Source organism: Fringilla coelebs, assembly GCF_963513975.1.
Source record: "Fringilla coelebs genome assembly, chromosome: 7".
Classification (NCBI taxonomy): Eukaryota; Metazoa; Chordata; class Aves; order Passeriformes; family Fringillidae; genus Fringilla; species Fringilla coelebs.
The window spans coordinates 28,316,482-28,337,247 of record NC_140035.1 but is presented as its reverse complement, the minus strand read 5'-3'; the positions used below and the strand labels follow the sequence as shown (position 1 = coordinate 28,337,247).

At 36.5% G+C, this 20,766-nt stretch overlaps 2 protein-coding genes across 2 annotated transcripts in view; both read right to left on the bottom strand.

The window, feature by feature from the left end:
• Positions 1–261: 261 nt before the first annotated feature.
• Positions 262–2,847, bottom strand: LOC311155836 (uncharacterized protein C2orf66). The gene is made up of 3 exons (XM_084209271.1): positions 2,565–2,847; positions 1,488–1,679; positions 262–495 (listed from the first exon to the last, which is right to left on the bottom strand). Exons 1-2 carry the CDS (start codon positions 2,685–2,687, stop codon positions 1,506–1,508), a joined length of 297 nt encoding a protein of 98 aa, XP_084065397.1. The 5' UTR covers positions 2,688–2,847; the 3' UTR covers positions 262–495; positions 1,488–1,505.
• Positions 2,848–5,347: 2,500 nt separating this feature from the next.
• Positions 5,348–20,766, bottom strand: part of PGAP1 (post-GPI attachment to proteins inositol deacylase 1) — a 34,788-nt gene continuing 19,369 nt past the window's right edge. The window contains exons 17-27 of the mRNA XM_084209538.1: positions 20,472–20,538; positions 19,489–19,597; positions 19,104–19,142; positions 17,952–18,045; positions 17,196–17,286; positions 16,786–16,983; positions 16,425–16,557; positions 15,974–16,024; positions 14,601–14,824; positions 14,153–14,257; positions 5,348–13,333 (exon numbers count right to left, since the gene is read on the bottom strand). Of these exons, the coding sequence (XP_084065664.1) occupies positions 13,195–13,333; positions 14,153–14,257; positions 14,601–14,824; positions 15,974–16,024; positions 16,425–16,557; positions 16,786–16,983; positions 17,196–17,286; positions 17,952–18,045; positions 19,104–19,142; positions 19,489–19,597; positions 20,472–20,538 (1,250 nt within the window). The 3' untranslated portion in view covers positions 5,348–13,194. The remainder of the gene's footprint in view (positions 13,334–14,152; positions 14,258–14,600; positions 14,825–15,973; positions 16,025–16,424; positions 16,558–16,785; positions 16,984–17,195; positions 17,287–17,951; positions 18,046–19,103; positions 19,143–19,488; positions 19,598–20,471; positions 20,539–20,766) is intronic.

The following is a 20,766-nucleotide window of genomic DNA, read 5'->3' as shown; positions in this document are numbered from 1 at the left end:
CGAGGGGCTTGAACTCCGTACGCAGGGCGATGGGGCAGTTCTGAGCAGGGCAGGGCGGGAGAGGGGCGTGCGGGGCTGGGTGAGGCACAAGCAGCCGGAGCGCCGCCAAGAAGGGGGCTGTAGCCCTTCAGAGAGGATGCGAGCACCTGTCACACAACAAGTGCCACACAACACCTTGGGACATGTTCTGATAAACTGCGGGGGAATGTTTATTTCCCAGCTTTGAACAAAGACACGTGGCAGTGGTTAAATGCACGCTGTTGCACTCCCCATTTATTCACGCTTAAGCACGATTCCGCTCACAGACTGCGGTAGGGACGAGCGCGCATTTGTCAACAGACAGAATAATGCTCGCTGCAGCGGGACACCAGATTCCACCGGCAGAAACGGGGACAGTGAAGAAACTTTGGAATTGTCAGGTAACAGTTAAAAAGTCAAAGCAGTAAAATTTTTATGTGAAGGTTTTCACTTGGCATGGACTTCTGAAGTTAATGCCTAAAAAAGAAAAAAAAAAAACAAACCCAAATACATGAGACAAATACAAAAATATCCATATGCAACCAAGGTGTGATCCAAACCAAGACAAAAAAACACTGTCTGAACCTCTCTTCCCACAAAACAGTTCTGAACACTGAAAAGAACTACCACAATCATCCTGAATTATGCAGGACAAAGCTTCCACCAGTCATTTTCTTACTGCTGCTGTGATTTATAGTACAGCATCCCTTCTGAATTCCCTTTTCTTTTTTTTTTTTCATGCACAAAATACACATTCTTTGGTAATTCTATTTTTCATGACATAACTCAGCAAAAAGAGAATTTAGTATTAAAATTTGAGTGCAGTCTTTATTATGGTTCATGATAATAAAGCTTTGATTTTGATTATAAACAGACAAGGTGTTAAGCAGTCCAAGAACAGGACAGAGCTGGAAATCCTAAGCTGAATATTGATTACAAATTAAGTACTTTAAGATACTGAGTAAATCACCAGAATGCTTTGATTTAAATCTTACTGAAATTCTCAGCTATTTGTAAACCAGAAGAAAACAATGTTTACTGTGAATGTAAAAGAGAATTATGCTTTGTTAGTGCAATAACTTATGCTAAATTAATTTTCTTAATATACATATATCACAAGAAACCATTAATTAATCTCAATTTGTAATCTTACTCTTTTCAATTCCTTACATAAAACTTGCATCCCCTATTATGTGTACATTTTCAGAAGTCTCCTCCATATGAAGGAGGGGAGCAAAAAGAGAAAACAAAATCATAATCTACGGAGGTCTGCACAAGTAGCATGTGTTATTTTATCTAAGGAGCAATGACCACATAAATCTCTGCCTCAAGAATTTTGAGCCCCACTTCAGGCAAGGGTTAGGGTACTACATTTTTAATTCCTTCTGAGAAAGAAGTTGCTTTTATACTTCAGTCAGACTCTTTTCTTGGTTACCCGTAACATCAGAGGACAAGGCACCCTCTTTTACCTTCATCAGCAGAATCTTTCAGCCTTTGAAATAGTTTTGAAAGGATTTTTTCTTTTCTTCATAATCTGCAAATGCAGAAGCAATAGGATCTGAGTAGAGCCTTGGTCCTTCATTGTTCACAGTGAAAGTAGCTGGGAACTTCCTGAGATCGAGACCCCTGCCCGAGAAGTAAGCCTGGAGCGTTCTGAAAAACTGAGCAGATTGTGGATGTGAGAATGAACAGAGCATGACCCATGGAGATTAGTTATTTCTACTGACACAAATGAGATGGAATGTTTATTCCTCTGTGGGATGAAATCCTCAACTCTGATCATAACCTGATACAGCAACCTAATTCAGACATGCCCACTCCATCCACGGCTTGTGCATCTTATGTGAAGTCAGAAGAGCAGCAACTGTGTCCTGCTCATCTCTGCTCCCCACTGAACCACAGGGGCTGTGAGATAACTGCCCCCCTTGTAAAACAGGCACAGCCAAGCCCCTGCTGAGAGAAAACAGGACACCTCTGTAAACATTTTGGTCAGAGTCAGCAACAAGAGGCAATTGGTTTGAACTGGCCCCCAGCAATCACTTCCAGGGAGAAATTAAAGCTTTTTAAAACACTGAGTATATATCACGGGAAACCAATTCTTTTCCTTCACAAATTCCTTTTAAGATTGTGCAAATGTTCTCTGAGTGGTATTTTCATAGCTGTCAGATGCAAACTTATTTGTACTTCCATGAGATGAAACAATATGCAATCAGAGCACACATTTGAAAGAAACACAGTAATCATTCCTCTTCTGTTTCATAAAACAAGTGGCTGTATAATCAAAATAAGTTTTTTAAAACGAGAGCTGCTGGGTGGAGATATAAGCACATTTTGAGCACTACTGTGCTCTGAGAATGTCTCTTCAGTTAAGGGGTACATCTTGACTGAGAAATGGTTATTGACCACACAAAGTGCACAGCTCCTAGCATCCCATTACATCTAATGGGCCCCTCCTGCCTTTAAATTTAGACAATAAGGAGTCTCTTCATGGAAAACAGAAAAAAACACACAAAACTTCAGCTCTCTTTCCTGAAACATTTCCTTACCAGGTCTCTGTTTCTGGGGTTATCAAGAGGCTTCCATTTATCTTCTGGTTGGAAAGGAGCACCCTTTGCCAGTCCTCTCACAGCCAATACTACATACAGACCCAGGAGCAGCCCTTTCCACATGCTGGAGATGAACAGACTGCCTGTAAGAAGGGCAAACAGACATACTCCTGAAATCCTACAGAGCTGTTACTGGGAACACACAAAGCACGTGAATCCAAGGCAAGTCTGCCCACTGCAGATTACATCCATGTGCTATCAACTCTGTTTTCATAGTACTAAGGTCCTTGGAACAACAAATTATTCTAAGTGTTTCCCATACCAAAGCCATTTCTAGACACTGGACTCTCTTCTAAGGGACCAGCAGAACACTCAACACAAAATATTACATTTTCAAGTTTACATTTATTCCATAAAGCCATTTTCAGTGGCTAATACAGCATCAGAACTTCGTATGCTCCAAGGAGAATGCAAAAATATGACTCAGGATCCAGAGAGCTCAGCTTTATAAAACTGCATTAAATTTTACTACACATAATAATAAGTGCAATGGTATTTATACAGCCTGGTCTAACATACTAGAGATCCATTTCACAACTTGACTCAGGGGGAGAAAAGGAGTTCTCCCTCTCACATTCTTTAAAATAGAGCTTACCAGGGAATTTGGCTTTGGCTTGCCCCTTCTTGGTTGGTCTCCTCGTAATCTGTGAACAACCTGATCTCTGCACTTATATTTCTAGTTGACTGTAGGTGGGTGTCAATGACGTTAGCAGGAGCTCAAAAATACAGTAATGATTCCATTTCCAACCATGACATAAAGACCCTTGAGAATTTCATCCTTGGTACTCTTCAGACCTGTTGCTATCGAACACTGCAGTACAAATTCCACCCAAGCTGTATTGCAGAAATTGGTAGTAGGCATACAGGAAGTTTAAAATAATTCCCAGGAGAAATGGCACAGCTTTATTAAAATATTATTTTTAGTTAAAAGTAATTAGCTGTATCTCTAGAATGGTGACTAATGGTTTTCAAGTAAATGAGATATGGATCACTCTCTTGATGCTGGAAAAAGAGAGGGAAAAGTAAGGTCTGCTTCAATATCCAAAATCATAACATTTTAATGGAAGCATTGCTTTCCTACCCTGATTTTATCAGCAATTAATATCCTCCTGTCACACTAGAAACTAAGACAAAGGTTGCAAGGAGGACTCTGCTAATTTACCTTGGCCTTAGTGCATAGCATTCTTCGTATCAAAGCTGCTCATATTTTTTATTATTTCACTGCACTCTTCTCTCCACTACGTTGATGATACATGATTTAGCATCACATAAAATATGTCCCTAAGTAGACATGTTAAAATTAAAAAATATTTGACCATCACCTTACTCCAGAGTGTAGATGTTTATGTCTGACTAGAAGCTTTACATTTTTCTTTGGTTTAAATTTTGAAAGCAAAATAAAAACCTGCCACCACCCTTCCAGGAAGCTGAAGTTTTGGATATCCAAACATCATTAGCAACAAAGTAAACAAAATCCTAGCAGTGTTATTTTCAAGCTGATCCCAAGCACCAAGTCTTCCATTCCCAAAGATGACAAAGAAACTCACATGGCCCCAGGATGTGCCCTGGCCAAGGGGAGAACACTTGATAACTCCATAGTTAGCACTTGTTTCTGCTCCTATTCCCTTCTGCTAATACAGCAGCTCATTTTCATGACTACAGTAATATATAAAAATTCAAGACAACTTATCCAGCTTATTACTCTGCATATTTGGAGTTTTAAAAAAATCATACACACAAAAAGAAAATCCTTTAAGCCCCATCAATTATGTTTCATAACACTCAACTTCCAGATAATGGACTCGTCAAGAAAAGAGCAGTAGTAGAAAAACTTGAAAAAGGCAGGTCCCAGCATAAGGCAACTGTCTTTGTTGATCTTCTAGGTAGATACTTAGTTCAGCTAGAAGTAGGAATATGCTTCTGTAGAGAAAATGACAGGAAGGGGAAAAGGCAAGACTTACAGTTTGGGATTAGATTTTAGTTTCTTTACAAAGAACTGGGGATATGCAGTGTGTTCAGCTAATAAAACATACTGAAGTCATCTGCAAATATGAAACAAGCTTTGTTACTGGAGGAACTCAGGCAATGTGGGTGATGAAGCATGCAGATATGCAAGAGATTCAATTAGCATATATTTTCTGTGAGCTGTCTGAAAATAAATCCATACACACTTGTATTGTTGCTTCCTTAGCTAACACTGTGAGAAACTGTTGGAGCTAAAAAGTCTGTTTAGACCTATAGCTCATTTTAATGTGTGGGTTGGTCTTTTTTTAGTAATTTCAATTCTTTCCTTCAGGGAAAGTCAAATATAAGCAGAACACATTCATATTAAAATACTATTAGTATACTTACACTGACTGAATTAAATTGTATCCTCATTTTTGAGGACTGTAGCTAAGTTTAACAAATGCTGTCAAAGCTAGATGTCGGAGGGCTGCCTTTTTAACACACCCAAATTTAAGCATTAGGTTTTCTTGATAATCATCTTCAATAAATCAAATATTTTCAAAGTGTCTATACTAATTATATAGCCTTTCTAGCACACAAAGTAATGTTCATGTATGTTTGAATTAAATTGATGTGAAGATGAAAATGCTGATAGTATTGCTTGCTCAGTTCCACACAATTCACCTCTGAAATGTAAAAATTTAAAATGTACTAGTTTAGCTGAGAACAAGTTTTATACATATGACGCTCTATATAAACTGTATTATTCAGCAAACTCTTTGAATTTTATTGCATTTCCCAGCCATGAAGCCCAGAGTGTTGGAGTTAAGATACTGAGCCCAGCTTCATCTGTCTTTCCAACTATCTTTATTGCTCTGTACTTGAGGTGTGAAAGAAGCACCTGTTAAAGCACTGCTCCAACCACAAGGCTTTTTGTTTACTACTTTTATTTTCTGCTTAGAATCCCAAGTATTACACGTCAGAAGGAAAAGCACCAAACTGCTCCACATGAGTACCTGAGGCAAGACTAAAGGCAAACACTGCTCACAACACTGATCAGCGTGTTTGTACAACAGCATACAGGTAACACAACACCACAGAGCAGCACTGGCAAGTGGCACTTTTTGTGATTTACAACCATTTGTACCAATGCAAGCACGTTGGAATACCATACAAAAATATACAGAAGTGTTTCTTTAGCAGGGGATTTGCTATACAATGTACTTAAAGTCATACACACTTAGATTAAAAAAAAAAAAAAAAAAAAAAAAAAAAAAAAAAAAAAAAAGACAAAAAACCCAATTGAAGTACACACTGCAGCCAGGGAAACCAGGAGACAAAATAGGAACATCCCAGAGCAGCTCCCAATCAAGTTGCCCTCAACTACAACAAAAAAAAAATATCTAAATGCAGTTTTTAAAGACTGTGAGATTTCATCTTTCAGCAACATCAAATCACATCATCATCTCAAAATACCTCTTCCCCAAGGTTTTCTCAGCATCTCACAAGACAAGGACTTTGCTGAAGTTTATGATACATGACACGATCTGTAAGAACTTAATTATAAACATTTTTACAAGCACAATAATTTGCTATGGCATTATTCAAACATTTATAGATAAGACCCTGTCAACATCTCTAAAAACATGTAAATATTAAGAGTCAGTTCATGTACAACATCAGATTTATGGTAGCTACATAATAACTAAAAACAGAGGAAGACTTAAAAATTTCTAAGACAGATTGCTTGAGAAGTGATAAGTTTTTCCCCAGAAATTACCTGTTTTCTTCAAAGTTTTAAGTCCTTTTACAACCAACAAATCCTTCCCTCCTCACTAATCACCCAAACCAGGCATTTTGGCCTGGTTTGTCTTAGTGCTTGAAAAAACAATTAAAAGGTCAGTGGGGAATCAAGTTAGACAGTTTCTCTCGAGTTATCATCATACATAAAGGCCTTAATGGTAGTTCTACCTTCTCAAAGGTTTCAATACTAGAATATTCCAGTGGCTAGAAAATCACCAATGGCCAGGACTGCTGAAACATCACCACAAAATAAGAAGTGAGGTGACTGGAATGAGTTTAAGCAGCAGGGAAGACACAAAGATTGTGTGTTCCACGTTGTGCTCAGCAGCAGCAGCAGCAGCAGCACTGTGGCACCCAGACTGAAGGTGGAGCTCAGCGAAAGGAAATGTTTTATAACATTGCTGTGTATTGCTTCACACCAGCTCTGTAAGCAGCTGACAGGCAGTTGTTTGTGTGCATGTCTAAAAACCCCCAGTAAAACAATAACCTCTGAGATGGCATCTCTTTCCAAGGTTCAGTGCTATATGGGGGGGGAATCTCAATTTGGGGGGTTTGTTCAAAACACACAAAGAACAAAGAATCCTCTAGAGATAAAGTGGCTTTTCCTGAGCTCTCTGTATTGAAAAATACATGTAAGAAATCCTTCCACTATATTAAAACAAGATTTTAAGATCTTAAGTATTTCTAGTTTTCTTTAATGAATTAGGATAAAAAAAGTGTAAATTTTTTTTCTCCAAAAAAGGGAATCTACACGTGAACTTTCAGGGATTTACATGTGAATATTTTTCCTAAAAAGTAACATTTTGTATTCAAAACTTCTGGAGCCTTAACAAAAACAATCAACCCCGCCTCTGTCTAGCTTTCTTCTCACACTGGTGAGGATTTTGCTATTTAATGGCTTAAATACAGTATTTTGCTTAAACTAAAACTGAGTTTTTTTGTTTTTTTTTTAATTGAGGACCAAATATCAAAATGTTTAAAAATAATTTGACACACAGACTTCAAAGTTGAAACAGATATCTGCAAATAGTTTTCCTTCCTTATTTTTCTTTTGGTCATAACAGAAAGGCTTGAAAAATTCAGGTCAGCTAAAGCTTTCTGGCTTTGGTTGGTGTGATTCCAAACAAAATATATGCTGTACTTGTCATAAATCTTCATTTCTCTAAGTGCAAAATGGGGTCAAAATAATTTTCTTAAGCATTTTTCCCAAATCAAGTTTCAGTATGATCCACACAAATATTTTTGGTCAACTTCAAAAATCAAATATAAGGCTATGGAAGTCCACAGGCTACAGTTAGAGTGTATTCATTTACTGGTTTAAGGCACAATATATATATATATTTTTTCTCTCTAGAAAGCTACAAGTTTAAAGTCACAGTGAGGAATTTCACATTTCAGTTTTGGTCTACTCTAATTATATGTGTCCTGTCTACTACCTGTAGACTTCTGTAAAGTATTCCAGCTGTCAGGTGCTGCAGTCTCAAATCCCATTTCCAAACTCACACTGAAGTGGGTGGAAAATACTGAAGCCTGAATGGATCCTAAAATAGTGCACAAAGCCTTTTACATCAACACACTTGCACATTTGTTACTTAGCTATACCCTGAATTATTCAAGTTGGAACAGAAAACGGTCTTGGCTGATATTTCAGCAAACAGAAAAAGTCTACAGGACACAGCTGCTGCACTTCCTGCCAGGTGAGTCTCAGTTGCACTGCTCTGGGAACACCATGCTGGGCACTACAGGGCAGGGACACTGCAAACCAGAGAGAGCTGCATGGGGAAGGAGGACCCACAATGATGTGCCACAAACACCAAATATTATGATGTTCACCACTCCTGGTTTTTAGAGACAAACTCAGCTCTGACACCACACGTTCCTACAGAATCCAGAGCACAAGCTGCCAATAACTGTAGAGAGACAATACTTACAAGGTTTGTTTATGACAGCAAAATCTGTCTACATTTAAAAATGCAGAAAGAAAACTTACATCTCAAGAAAATAAATTCAAAATATCACAGCTCAGGTTTTCATCCTACAAGGCAATAAGCACATATTTGAGGCAGTTATGTGCCTAGACACCTGAAAAACTGAGGGCTGGGCAGATTTGCTTAAGTAAGAGCTATGGAACTTTCTCTCCAAATGCTTAAAATTCATTTTTAAAAGCAGCACTGTCTATTAATAAGACAAAGTGTATACTTTTTACTTGAGTTTGAGGATAGATGAGCTGATTAAAAGCTTTGAACACATTCACCCATAAATAAAAATATACATCAGAAAGTATAGTTTTTGCAAAAGGTTTTCAAATTCAAGACTTTATGGATTCTAATATTCTAGTTCAAAGTTCTGGCTCTAAAAAAAAGGTAAAAAATGTACTTTAAAATAAAAAACAGATTAGTTTTGAATTGTCCTTCATTGTCACTTATTTCCTGGAGGCTCTACAACAGCAGTATGTAGCTTTGGTGACAAAAGTATGTCTCCCCTAAAGGAACAGTGATGAAAATTTTATATTTTACAGTGCTAAATGCTTACAAAAGCTAGACTGATTATCTCCCAGAAACAAAAAAAGAGATGCAAAAAGTCAAAGCTGTAAATGAAGTGAGAAACATTCGCCATTAAAACATTAAATGGAAAATAAGCATCAAGAATTCAGTCTACATTACAACTAACAATTTTCTAGTAGCTTAGTGATTTGGAACAGCAGCACAATTCTGTACAGACTCTACAACCACTTCCAAAAACATTTTCATAACTGAGAGTATTAAAGGTCAGTAAATGGCTGGTTTTATCTCAGTATAAATACAACAAAAGTCTAAACACACTCAACCCTGTATTGAAATAACTTGATTCAAATGAAAGTTTCTCAAATGTTTACATTTATTAATGACTACATAACAGACTTCTGTGCTGTCAGATGGATCAGATTTATCAGATTTCAGAAAAACACCAAGTGAGTTTATCACTTGTTACTGGCAAACACATGGAAAATGAGATGTATCAAACACTGACATATGCAATGCTTTTGTTAAAATGTCAATACATTTTGTTTAAATCTCAATACATTTTATTTTGTTAATCATTCACTTTAAAGTTAGTCCAATTAGGTTATGAATGAAAAATTCACTTAGACATACCAGCAATCTCTATGCCTTCTACAATGTATTACTAGTGCACTGCTTACAGTTTTGTCATTATTCATCTATTTGTTATGAAATGTAGCAAATTAATACTAAGGAATAATTTGCTACATGAAGAAACCAAAATCAGGGAAGAACTCTAAATGTCAGAAATAATATTAACTTCAATTCCATTTACTGCAGGTTTCTTGGAAATAAAACATACAGAGAAACCTCCAACCAAAACCCCCAAACCAATCCTCTTTCAATAGGATGCTGAAATGTGACCCACTGCACTTTTAAATCACAACTAAGAAGATTAGCTCTGGACAACACTAATTCACTCAGTTCCAGGGTACACTTGGTAATTCCAGTGAAGATGTTTTTCCTTATCAGACACAGAGACTTTCTATGAAGTGTTAGCTACACATGTCATTGCAGCATGATGAGACTGTGAGGAACATGTTTGATGACATCAAGCAGAAAAGATTATAGACTTCCAGAGTAATTTCAGGGTATGAAGCTATCACCAAAAGCTTCTCATTAAATCTCTCCCTGTCAAATAAAGATTCAGATGTAGCAAAAGTTAGTGGCATTTAGTATTTTGAGTTCTTACCCTGTTTCTTCATTCTGTTTCTGATAGCTTATTAAAAAAAAAATATTAGATGCACATAAACAGTTCTTATTTTGAATGCATCCTGAGGTCTAAACCCTTACAATTTGTGCCTTGATCTCCTCCCACATGATCTAGATAATCTAAAATGTGAAGAATAAAGTGGAATTTTAATGTAATTAAATTTAGTAAGAGACATTATAATGTATTTGCCAAAAGCTGTTTTATAAATGCAGCCCACTCATAATAAAGGATATTTCAGTAATATTTACATCTTCTTATATATGCAATTAACAGTGTGTGTATATATATATATATATATATATATGGTTATCCTATGTTTCTGCTGAAATGATAATTGAACACTGGCAGAACTACAGATTCACCAGAAGCTACTTGTCCAAAAGTAACAACAATCATTGTATTTTACCTGAAAAACAATCTCAAGACTGTTACAAAATCTAGTCCTTTTCAGAATGACAAATAGGAGAACTCATCCTCTCTTAGAATGGGATGAATTCTAAGACTTGTTCTAATCCTATTACCATCCATTGATTGTATGGCAAATCTAATTGGGATTAGACTTCTAATCTGCCAAACAGTTGAAGTTGTCCAGTCCATGATCACTGCACAATCCAGACACACATCCCTGACAACAGTTAAATCTATTAAATGGCACACAAGGCATTTAAATTCAAAATAGGAGTAAGACTTCCCCTCCTTTCCCCAGTAAAGGTAAACCATCTCTGAGAAAAGGGAGTGTTGAGGGAGATGTGAAAAACTCCTGTTATCTGGGATCTCAGACTCAGGATTATACCTATTCCTATGTCCAAACTGAAAATCAGGCAGGAAAATACAAAAGATACCAGAACCCACTTTATGAAGAGTGCTAACAATCATCAATAGAACACCAGCTAAAAAAAACCCCAAAATATTAAATTAAAAAAAAAAAAAAGGTGTTATCCTATGCTGCTGTAATTCAGTAGGTTTCACTTAATGGCATATTTTGAAAGCTATCAAAGATACCAAATATCAAGTCTGTTTCATTTCCAACAGTTCCAACAAATGGATGCATGCAGAAAGAGCCTGTTAAGGTGGCAAAACAAAATCAGAAGTAAAAAAAGTAGTAAGCCAAATGGACCATGAAAGTCAAGCAAATCTGTCTTCCACAGAAATCAGACCCTGCACATTTCACAGCCCTTTGCCAGCCCTAGTGCAGTTCTGCCACCATCTTTCATTCACAGCCATTTGCAAGTACAACTCTATTCTTCTATGTCTGAACAGCAATTTCTAGTTAAACTGGTGCATTTAGCTACAAGTATATTAAGTCACACAAATTATCCTATATACATATACTGTAGCATACATTTGATTAGAAAATATCAAGATATAATCTATTCAAATAACTTTTCTGATTTACAAACACTATATATAATCTAACCTTCTTTTTGAAAAGGTTAAGACTAGAATACCAGCACATAGATTACTGATAACAGTGACAGTGGTTTGGCTAACTACAATACCCTTGCTCAGTTACAGCACTTGGAATGACTTACTAATAACTTGAACTGCTGACATGGATATAAGCAAAAAAACACATGTGGCTTTCTTCATGTTTGTCCTTCATTTTGGAAAGTCACTGTGTGAATTGAGTCTTTCCAGCCAGCTCAAAGGAATTGACCCTAACAACATATTAAAAATAACTGAGGCACTTAGGCAGGATTATTAAGATATGATGGAATTAATGGGTCAGGCTGGCTGTACTACTGTATCAAGAGTATACTTGATTGATTGTGAGCAGCAGATTTCCTCTTGGTATTCCTAGAAGATGATTGAGCTGGTCTAGTATTTCCAGATGAAGGTAACAGGTATCTCAGACACAGCAGAGACAGCTAACACAAAAGCAAGTAGTAAGCTCATCTCTACACAGAATCAATACATCATTTAAACCTAAGGACTGTTGAGATTTCTTCTGTTGGCAAAACACATGCCCAGGGGACAGAATTCCTTACACATAGCTATTGTAGGCTTTATTATAAATGGCAGTCACTGTAGCATCTAGGCACTAAGATAAAGTTTATACAGAGCAAATAATTATGGTCAGTGTTTCCCACTATTACTGAGTTTGCCCACATGCAGAAGTTAGCACTGTATGGCAGGACAGGAGTTTGCAGGGTTGCAATTATTCCAAATTCATTTTATGTATTGGCATTTATTAGGAGATGTTTGGTTCTCTGCTTACAATAGGAAAAAAGCCTGCCTTGTCTACTTAGAAAGAGTGCAGCAACTGCACTGGTAACTCACACCATATCTCAACGTTTGCTAGCTTCTACATAAGGACAAAGTCCAAGGATTAATTTCAGAATTCCAGAGAAAACTGACAATGTTTTAAAACAACATTACAGCAAATTGTTTATGAATCTGCTGGTATCCTTCCTGAATAGAAAGCTACATAGAATACTGTGTCTTCTCACTCTCACAAAAAGTAAAATGTGTAAGACTTGCAATAATCTCACAAATGTTCAACTCACACTGATTGAACAAATGATTTGATAGAAATAACAGTTCTATATAAGCAGTACATTCTAGTTTGTCTAGACACAAATGTGGCAGCTTTTGAATGTAACATAAAATAATTCAAAGTATACTTGGCTGTGTGGTTTTTGTGATAGTCACAGTGTGCTTGAAATGTATTGAGTTTTAACCAGCATACTTTAGACCTGCAAGAGATGCAAGTTCAGAACACAGACACTGCATGGCACAGTGAGTAAAAAAGGTCTGTTTCCACAAAGCAGTACAGTGAAACACCAAAGTGTCTACAAGGCAGAGTATTGAGATGTTGCACTGATAAGAGTCATGTGCTTATACACAGTTAAATCACTCCATTTTCAGAGACATGAAATAAACACCAGGAAAAGTTTTCTAAGCAACATTAATAAAACCATGAATTTTCTGTAAAGTATTCACAGTTCTGTCCTCTTTCCCACATAATGTAAACTACTGAGCATATTAATTTAGGCATTTCTGTGTTGCAATTTTCCCATCTCCAGTGTTAAGTTTCTAGGGTGCTTTGTCCTATATAGAATGAACATTACACAAAACAGCACAGCACATGTAGAAGAAGAGAAAAGGTTACAAAGTGTGGGACTCTGTATAAATGCATTCGTCCAAAGGCCAACATTGCAACAGACAAAGGGAGTGGAACTTTGGCTGCAATCTTCAAGAGTTTACTGTAAGAATAGAAAGAAAAAAAAATTATCATTTTGTAAACACATATGCAGAAAGTGTGCAAATGCCATATCATTTTCCTTTCCAAAATAACTTCTATTTCAAGGCTTTGTTAATCTTTAAAACCGAACAACTAGGTCTAATAGGCCATAAAAACTGATGCATCAGCAAGAGAAATTATTTTAAAAGGTTAATGTCATTAAAAATATTATGTTAATTTAGAAATTTGTTCTCTGCAACATAGGAAGACTTAATGGTTAGGATCACTTGAGATGACAGGTACTGGTCAAGGGGATAAATGACATTTGTTATAATTGTCATTCATGAGGCATTAACTAATTTCATATCTCAACAATAAATATTCTGTCAGCAAAACCAAGTTCTCATAACTTCTTAATCCAGTAGAGAACACAGTATATTTCTGCTCCCATAAGGGGAGCTACAATAACATAACTCTAATCTTGTATAATTCCCTTTTCCTTGTAACTGTCTGACAATAATTGCTCCATGGATTTGGATTCTGTGACACTTGAAGAATCCAATGAATCGTGAGTTAAAAAGTCACATTTCAAGAAGTTATTATTCAGCCAATGCTTAGATAGCACATACTTCATTTATTTCCATGTGGAAAACAGAGGGGATTTTTTTCCTCCTAGCTGAACTAAAGGTGCTTTTGCACAAATTTTATCTTTTAGACTTAACCATATGAGTTCACGAATCTCTACAGAGGCTGAACAATCACAGTGTAAATTAAGTTTTACCACAGAAATGGTAATTCACAAAGGAGCAGAAAAGCAAAACTAGAGATTGGGCTACAGTACCTTGATTTCACTTCAGAAGTATTTGAATTCATTAGAATTTCTAAGACGCATACAAGGATAATAGCTGTGGATCTACAGGGATCAGGATCAAGCCTAACATTGTACCTGCAAAGAAATGGTTTAAAAAGCATATCACTTCTAAACTAGGCTGCCAAATAACATCCATGTGCTGATGACAAAAAAAAAAACCCATGAAATCCATATGGCAACCCAGCCTGATTTTAAACCCCCTCTGTAACATTACTTTGTTCAACATATCACTGATTCACTTAACACCTATTTACACCACAATACAAACCAGACAGGATAGAGAAAACAGTAATAATTAACAGTAATCTTTAAAACTGTAAGGTAACTAATAATGTAAATAATCAAACATTTATAATTTGTACTATCTTCAAAGGTTCTTGTAACTTTCTTCCACCTCTGTGTCAATTTAGGAATTTACCTGAGATTTTTTAGCCAATAAATTAAGGATGGCAAGTTGAGCAGCACAATCCATGTGAATAAATTAAGGACTGTAATGTGCATCTTAAGATTGTTAACAGCTTCAGCAGATGTTTTACTGTTGGAAGGAGACTGTGTTGCGTCTGGAATGCTGTCCACTGAACTCTGGGCTTTGACTGTGTGTGTACTGGAGTTCTGTGAAGTTTTTTTTGAGTGGCCTGAATCCTGGAAATGAAAGACAGAAGTCACAAAAATGTGCACAGGCTTGTAAGAACCCATGCTGGGGAAAGAGGAGGGGAAAAATATCCTAACAGTATCACACCAGCTGTGATTTAGGAAGAAAACCTGCAATTTATGCCTCAAAAAGCCACCAAGAGTAAAGTTCAATTTTAAAGCATCTAAATTTAACCAGAAATTTCTCATGCACTGATAGTGTATATGTCTATGGAAGAAAAGGATGGAGACAGTAAATGCCCTGACACCAATGAAATGAAAAGCAGTTCTTGGAAGGGGGAAGAACAAAATAAAAGGAGTAATAAAGCATGGGGGTGAAAAGTCACAGGTGATCATTCACAGGAAAGATATAGGAAGTAATGCAACTGGGAGTAAAATATTTCCTGTAGGAATAAATAGCAAAGATAAATTAGTTGGCAGATACTAACTTCCAGTGACAGCAAAAACCCCACAAATGAAACAAAATATTATATAGAGATGAAAGGAGAGTATTTTCAACTAAACACATGAAAAATCCACCCAAAGAAAACTTTCAACAACTTTTTGTGTCAGACTTTGCTCTATGTTTACAAAAAAGAGCAGGTACTTATCATATGCTGTTATCCACACCTGCTTACATCTTTGGTCCCATAACTTAAAATAATCCAGAAAATAAAGTTCAGACTGCATGGAACCCAACACTTCTTCGCTGTGTTTTTAACAGCTCCCTGTTTACAGCAGTCTCAGTCCATATTCATCTAACACATCCTATTTGTCATCTCTGGACTAAAAAAGCCTTGAACTCCACAAGCTGCCTCTCTAGAAAAAGCAGTTTTACCTGCAGTATAGATTATTACTTAGAGTTTATTTTCTTTTAAGATAAGCCATGCATAACCAAATACCAAAAATTTAGAAAAACCCTGTTAATCTGTGTATATTCAGAGACAGAGTTTTCTTCTTAGATGAGAATTTCACATTGCAGAAACTTCAAACAGCAGTCACGTGTGATGGAGCAGGCTGCTCGTGGCCTGGCTGTTCTTTCACATCTCACATGCAGCGAGTGAACTACAGCTACCCAGTCACAACCTAAGAGTACCAAGGCAGAAGTTTGCCAGAGAATTTTTGGCCAGAGTTTGGAAGAGAAGCAGGAAACAGACTCACCCTGTTGTGCATGTTTTGCTCTGCTCTTACAGTTACATGCAGTTTTACAACCTGTAAGACAAGCAGTTGCTTGTTTAGTAAGGATTTTTCACACAAAAGCTGTAGTACAGGAAAACAAACTGAGGACTCCTTACTCTTCAAGGGAGGTATTAGTCTTTGTTTTTATAATACCACCTAGCTGTAAGTTAAAATTTTCAATTTTCTGCATTGTAGTGGGCACATAGGACCACACATTTCTTTGTAAGAAGCATTAACAAAAGAAGAAGAAAAACTCTGCAGATGATAAGATTATGACAGTGAGAAACTAGAAATACCTATATCAAGTATGAGAATAATAACATTTATGTATGAAAAAGGGTAATCTGGATTTTTGCTTTTAAGCTGGGGTTAATTCAAAGCATCTAAAATTTTCAATTCAGTTACACATACAAAATATTTAGCCTTTCAGTACCTTGAACAAGTATTGAAGATAAATAATGAGTACAGCAAATGCACCACAAGTGGTCCAGCTAACCAAAGCAAGGGATATCATCCCACAGAGTCTGCTGGGTGTAATCAACTTATCCTTCTGAAATTCAGGAGGTCTAAAAAAAAAACAAACCAGAAACAAAACTCCTGTTGTACTTCTTCTCAGACATCAACTTCCGCTTGCTTTCAAACCCAGATGTCTAAAATCATGTATAAATTCAATCTGCCCAGAATTCAATCTTGCCCAAGCATTCCCACAGTAGCAAACAAACAAAAAAAAAAAACAATTGTTGGGGTCAAAGTCATTTAGAAGAGCATAATTGTATAGCATCATGTTGTTTTACCTAATCAGAGTTAACCATAATGAAGAGAAGAGTCTCAGAGATGTAGAGAAAAATACTCCACTCCAGTAGGCAATGCCTGTCCCAAAAAGAAATAGAATCAGGGACACAAGGGGGAACCATGCATCCTGACTACTCAGTACAGCAGCATCCACCTCTGGTAGTGACAGTGATTCCCATATCTCTCTAAACCAGTTAAACCTGCCAAAAACATGAAAGCAGTATTATTTATCACTTCCAGTTGCTCTTACAGTTAGATATCTATCAACTATTCCTTCTATTACAGTCTTTCAAGCAAAATAACAGTCAGGTGTTTACAGTGACTACAGATAAAATAACACTCCTCCCTAGCAACAGTGTTACTGAAACTTGTTTTGGAAACTGCTTTAGACAAATAAATGATGCAAACTCACCCCTGCAGAAACACAACAATGCTTATAAGAGGTTCTACTTTGTAGGGCTTTGCTGTCTTAACTAGCTCAAGGGAGAAGTCTGAACACTGGCCTAGGATCAAGAAGAGAGAGCATCTGTAGTTACTGCCATGCCATGAACTTCAACAAACATCATCCACAACAAAATATAAATTCAGACAATTGTGAGTTGACTTGAAAACAAGATAGCCATGTCTTGTAAGAGTACTGCAAGGCTGCATACTTTACCACCAAGGCCCTCCTCCACTGGGTCCTCACATTAAGGTAATATGACACATGAGCTTCTAGAGACATTGTGGAGTTTGTTACAAACACCCCCTGAATTTTAATAAAAATGCATTTTGTCTGAAGACATGACAGCATAACAAAGCTGCAATGCAAATCTCATCTTCCTGCAAGAAATAGTGTTTTCTGCACATTAACATTGTATTTTAAACTTTAACATGTATTTTTAAGTAGATTTCTGATAATTTGAAATGACTGCGCAACACCGATATTTCACAGAGAGGGACTGCAATTTAAAATAATAAAGAAGTATTTTGCTACAACACAACCTTGAAGAACTACCAGCCAAGAAAAAATTAAAATTAAGAGCATGGATCTAAGTATTTCTGTAAGTTGAATGATACTTAGCTTAAAAAATTCACATTTAGCTAGTCTTTCATCAGTAAATTCAATAAGCAATCTCCCTAAATACACTTGTGACAGAGAAAAATATACAGATTTTTAGAAAGCTACCTGTTGATCTCAATGTGCTCAGTTGTCCTCCATAAGTAAGAAGAATATTAGAAACAATATAGACTGGAAAAGCACCAGCATGGAACCTTACTATCTGAAAGACAAGGATAAAGGGATAACTTCATTTCTAGCTATAAAAATATATTTAAAAAACACATACACAAATATTATCATGAAGCCAGAATGATGAGATCAGAAAATCTTTCTTAAAAGATCCAGCTTCTCATTTTAATGCATATTTGATAATCTCCAATAACAATTAATCTTATAGATGGGAAATACTAGAATCTCTCATAAGCAGTTAATGAAACAGGTTTGGATAAATGATCAAATTTGAAACAACTGGGGTTTTTTCCCCAGTCAAGATAAGTATGAAAAAAATCAAGTATTACATTTCAGTAAATTAAGTTTAAAACAATTTAAAGGCCATTTTCAAGCAAAATCTGCATATAGTTATATATGCTTTTAGGCAAAAAACTTTTGGAGTTCTATGCATGTATTAATTGGCTTCCACTCTCTCAAGTAATGATTAATATACCAATAGCCTATAAATTCTGTAAATGTTGAAAAATAACAACAAAATGAAAAATCCTTTCTCTAAATGCATCTATTCATGTAGAGAACCTTGCCAGTTTTATTCCAGCACTACCCTTAGGTGCTTGCAAATTAATTACTCTTTAGATGCAGAGAACTGCAGATGGCCAGTCTATTTTTACTGATCCCCATGTCGAAATGTATTCTTCATTGATAACCAAAGAAGATTTGTTGAAAAGGAGCATATGGACCTACTTAGACTTTTTCCCCCAACTTAATTGATGCCAAATGTATTTTAAAGTTTTAACACCACTGACTCATCAGGCAAGAAAGTTAAAGTGACCTACAGATATTGAGCTCACCACAAAGCCACATACTCCACATTTACAGCAGCTCTTTAGAGCTAGAGAGCTTTTCTGCTCCTCTAAGGACTGGGGCCTGACATTCATCTGGGAGGGATCCTTGCCAAGAGGGAAAAGGCTGCAAAATGATCATTGAATAGTGCTCCTCTTGGCATTGAGAAGGAACCTGAAGTGCCACAGTAAGGAAGGGAGAAAGTAAAAATTTCTATAGATGCTACTGACATAGAAAAACCAATTTAGTATTAGGTTTTCTTACCTGCCCAAGAACCTGTAGAAGTGATGTCTTCAGAATTACCTTGAAAAAAAATATATATTGTTTCATACAATGGTAAGCATAAAATACTTTAATGTTTAAGAAGCAAACTTAAGTTCTAGAATACAGCAATCCTACAACTAAAATGTACATCTTACTACTGACAATTAAAAGCAAATGCTTTAAAGTTTTAGAGTCCAACATCCAGTATTAACCCAGTTGCTGCAAAATACTTGTAACACACACTACATGTGAAAAAGGCCAAACAGCCCACCTTTAGATTTGTTTAGTATTTATTTAGATAATTTAGCTATGGTTTAAAAGATTGAATTATGCAAAAATTATCCAGCAATGCAAACTAGCTATAAAATAAAACTGTTTTACTCACTTCATACTGACAGTCTGGGGAAGAGTAGATGTTTAACTCAGGAAGGCTGCTGTCACTGTGAGGCTGAGCAATGTGCAGTTTGGCAGAAATCTCAGCAAGAGATGGAACTCTGAAACAGCAACATACATGGTCACTGCTGTCCTTATGACCAAGCAGAAAAACCAAAGGTGTCTCAGTCTTCAACAAGTGCACATAAAGCAGATCTACCACACCAAGTGTCACCTCAAGCTGTGAGCAAAATGGTGTAAGGAACTTGTTCATCCTGTCACAAAGGACTACGTAACATCCTCAGTTCCCTCTCCTCTGAACTATCCTGGGACATGGCACCAAGGAAAGCAGACGAGTTCAGTGAACACACTGCCTCATAGAGCATGCAAATATGCTGAGTGCCAGGAAGGGAAAGAACATATCCTCAAGAATACAATCTAGTTTCCTGCAAGTATTATGCTGCTGGAAAACACAGGGGGCTGGAAATCGTGAGGTATCCTTAAGACTTCTAAAATAAACTAGAAATACAGTTTTCCTACCATCTAAAATTCAGTCAGGTTGTTCAACTTCATATGTGACAAATATATTTCAAGCTGTTTAGTTTGATTTTGTCAGGACTAAGCTGCTGAAGCAAACATTGGGCTGCTGTGTAAACCAATCCCTGGCTCCTACGAGGAAGCCAGCATCCAGAGCAGCCACTGCTCTCCACTGATGAGAAGGTCAATGATTATCCTGAGAATTTCAGACCAGCATATCTGACTTCTTTTACAAGAAAATTAGTGTGAACCATTAAGCCAACAATTAGTAGGTATTCTTATTCTATGAAAAGTCAAAACAACTTTGTCAACAAGGGCAGAAAGGTAAATGAGGAAAAGATGCGGAAGCGAAATATTTAAGAGTGGAGAAACTATCTCACATCAGAAATATTACCACAACAGGCTGCAAATCTTCTTCAAAAAACATATCAAGAAGTTATTAATTGTTAAAGTCCTTACTTTGCTACAGTTATTGAGTCTTCATATGACCAGGGGATATGAAGTCTATAAACACTTGGTTTTCTTTCTGAAATGGAACAGCATTACAAAATATAAACTTAATTAAGAACCAGAACTGTCTCTAAAAACTACAGGGCCAATAAAACAAAGGTGGCACACAGATCACTACACAGAATCTCTGGGCTTGCACTTACATTGCAATTGACATTGCAACGCAGATCAGAGCAGTTAGCAGCAAACAAAAATTACACAGTTAAACTCAGGTTGTTACAGGACAAGACAGTGAGACATCAAT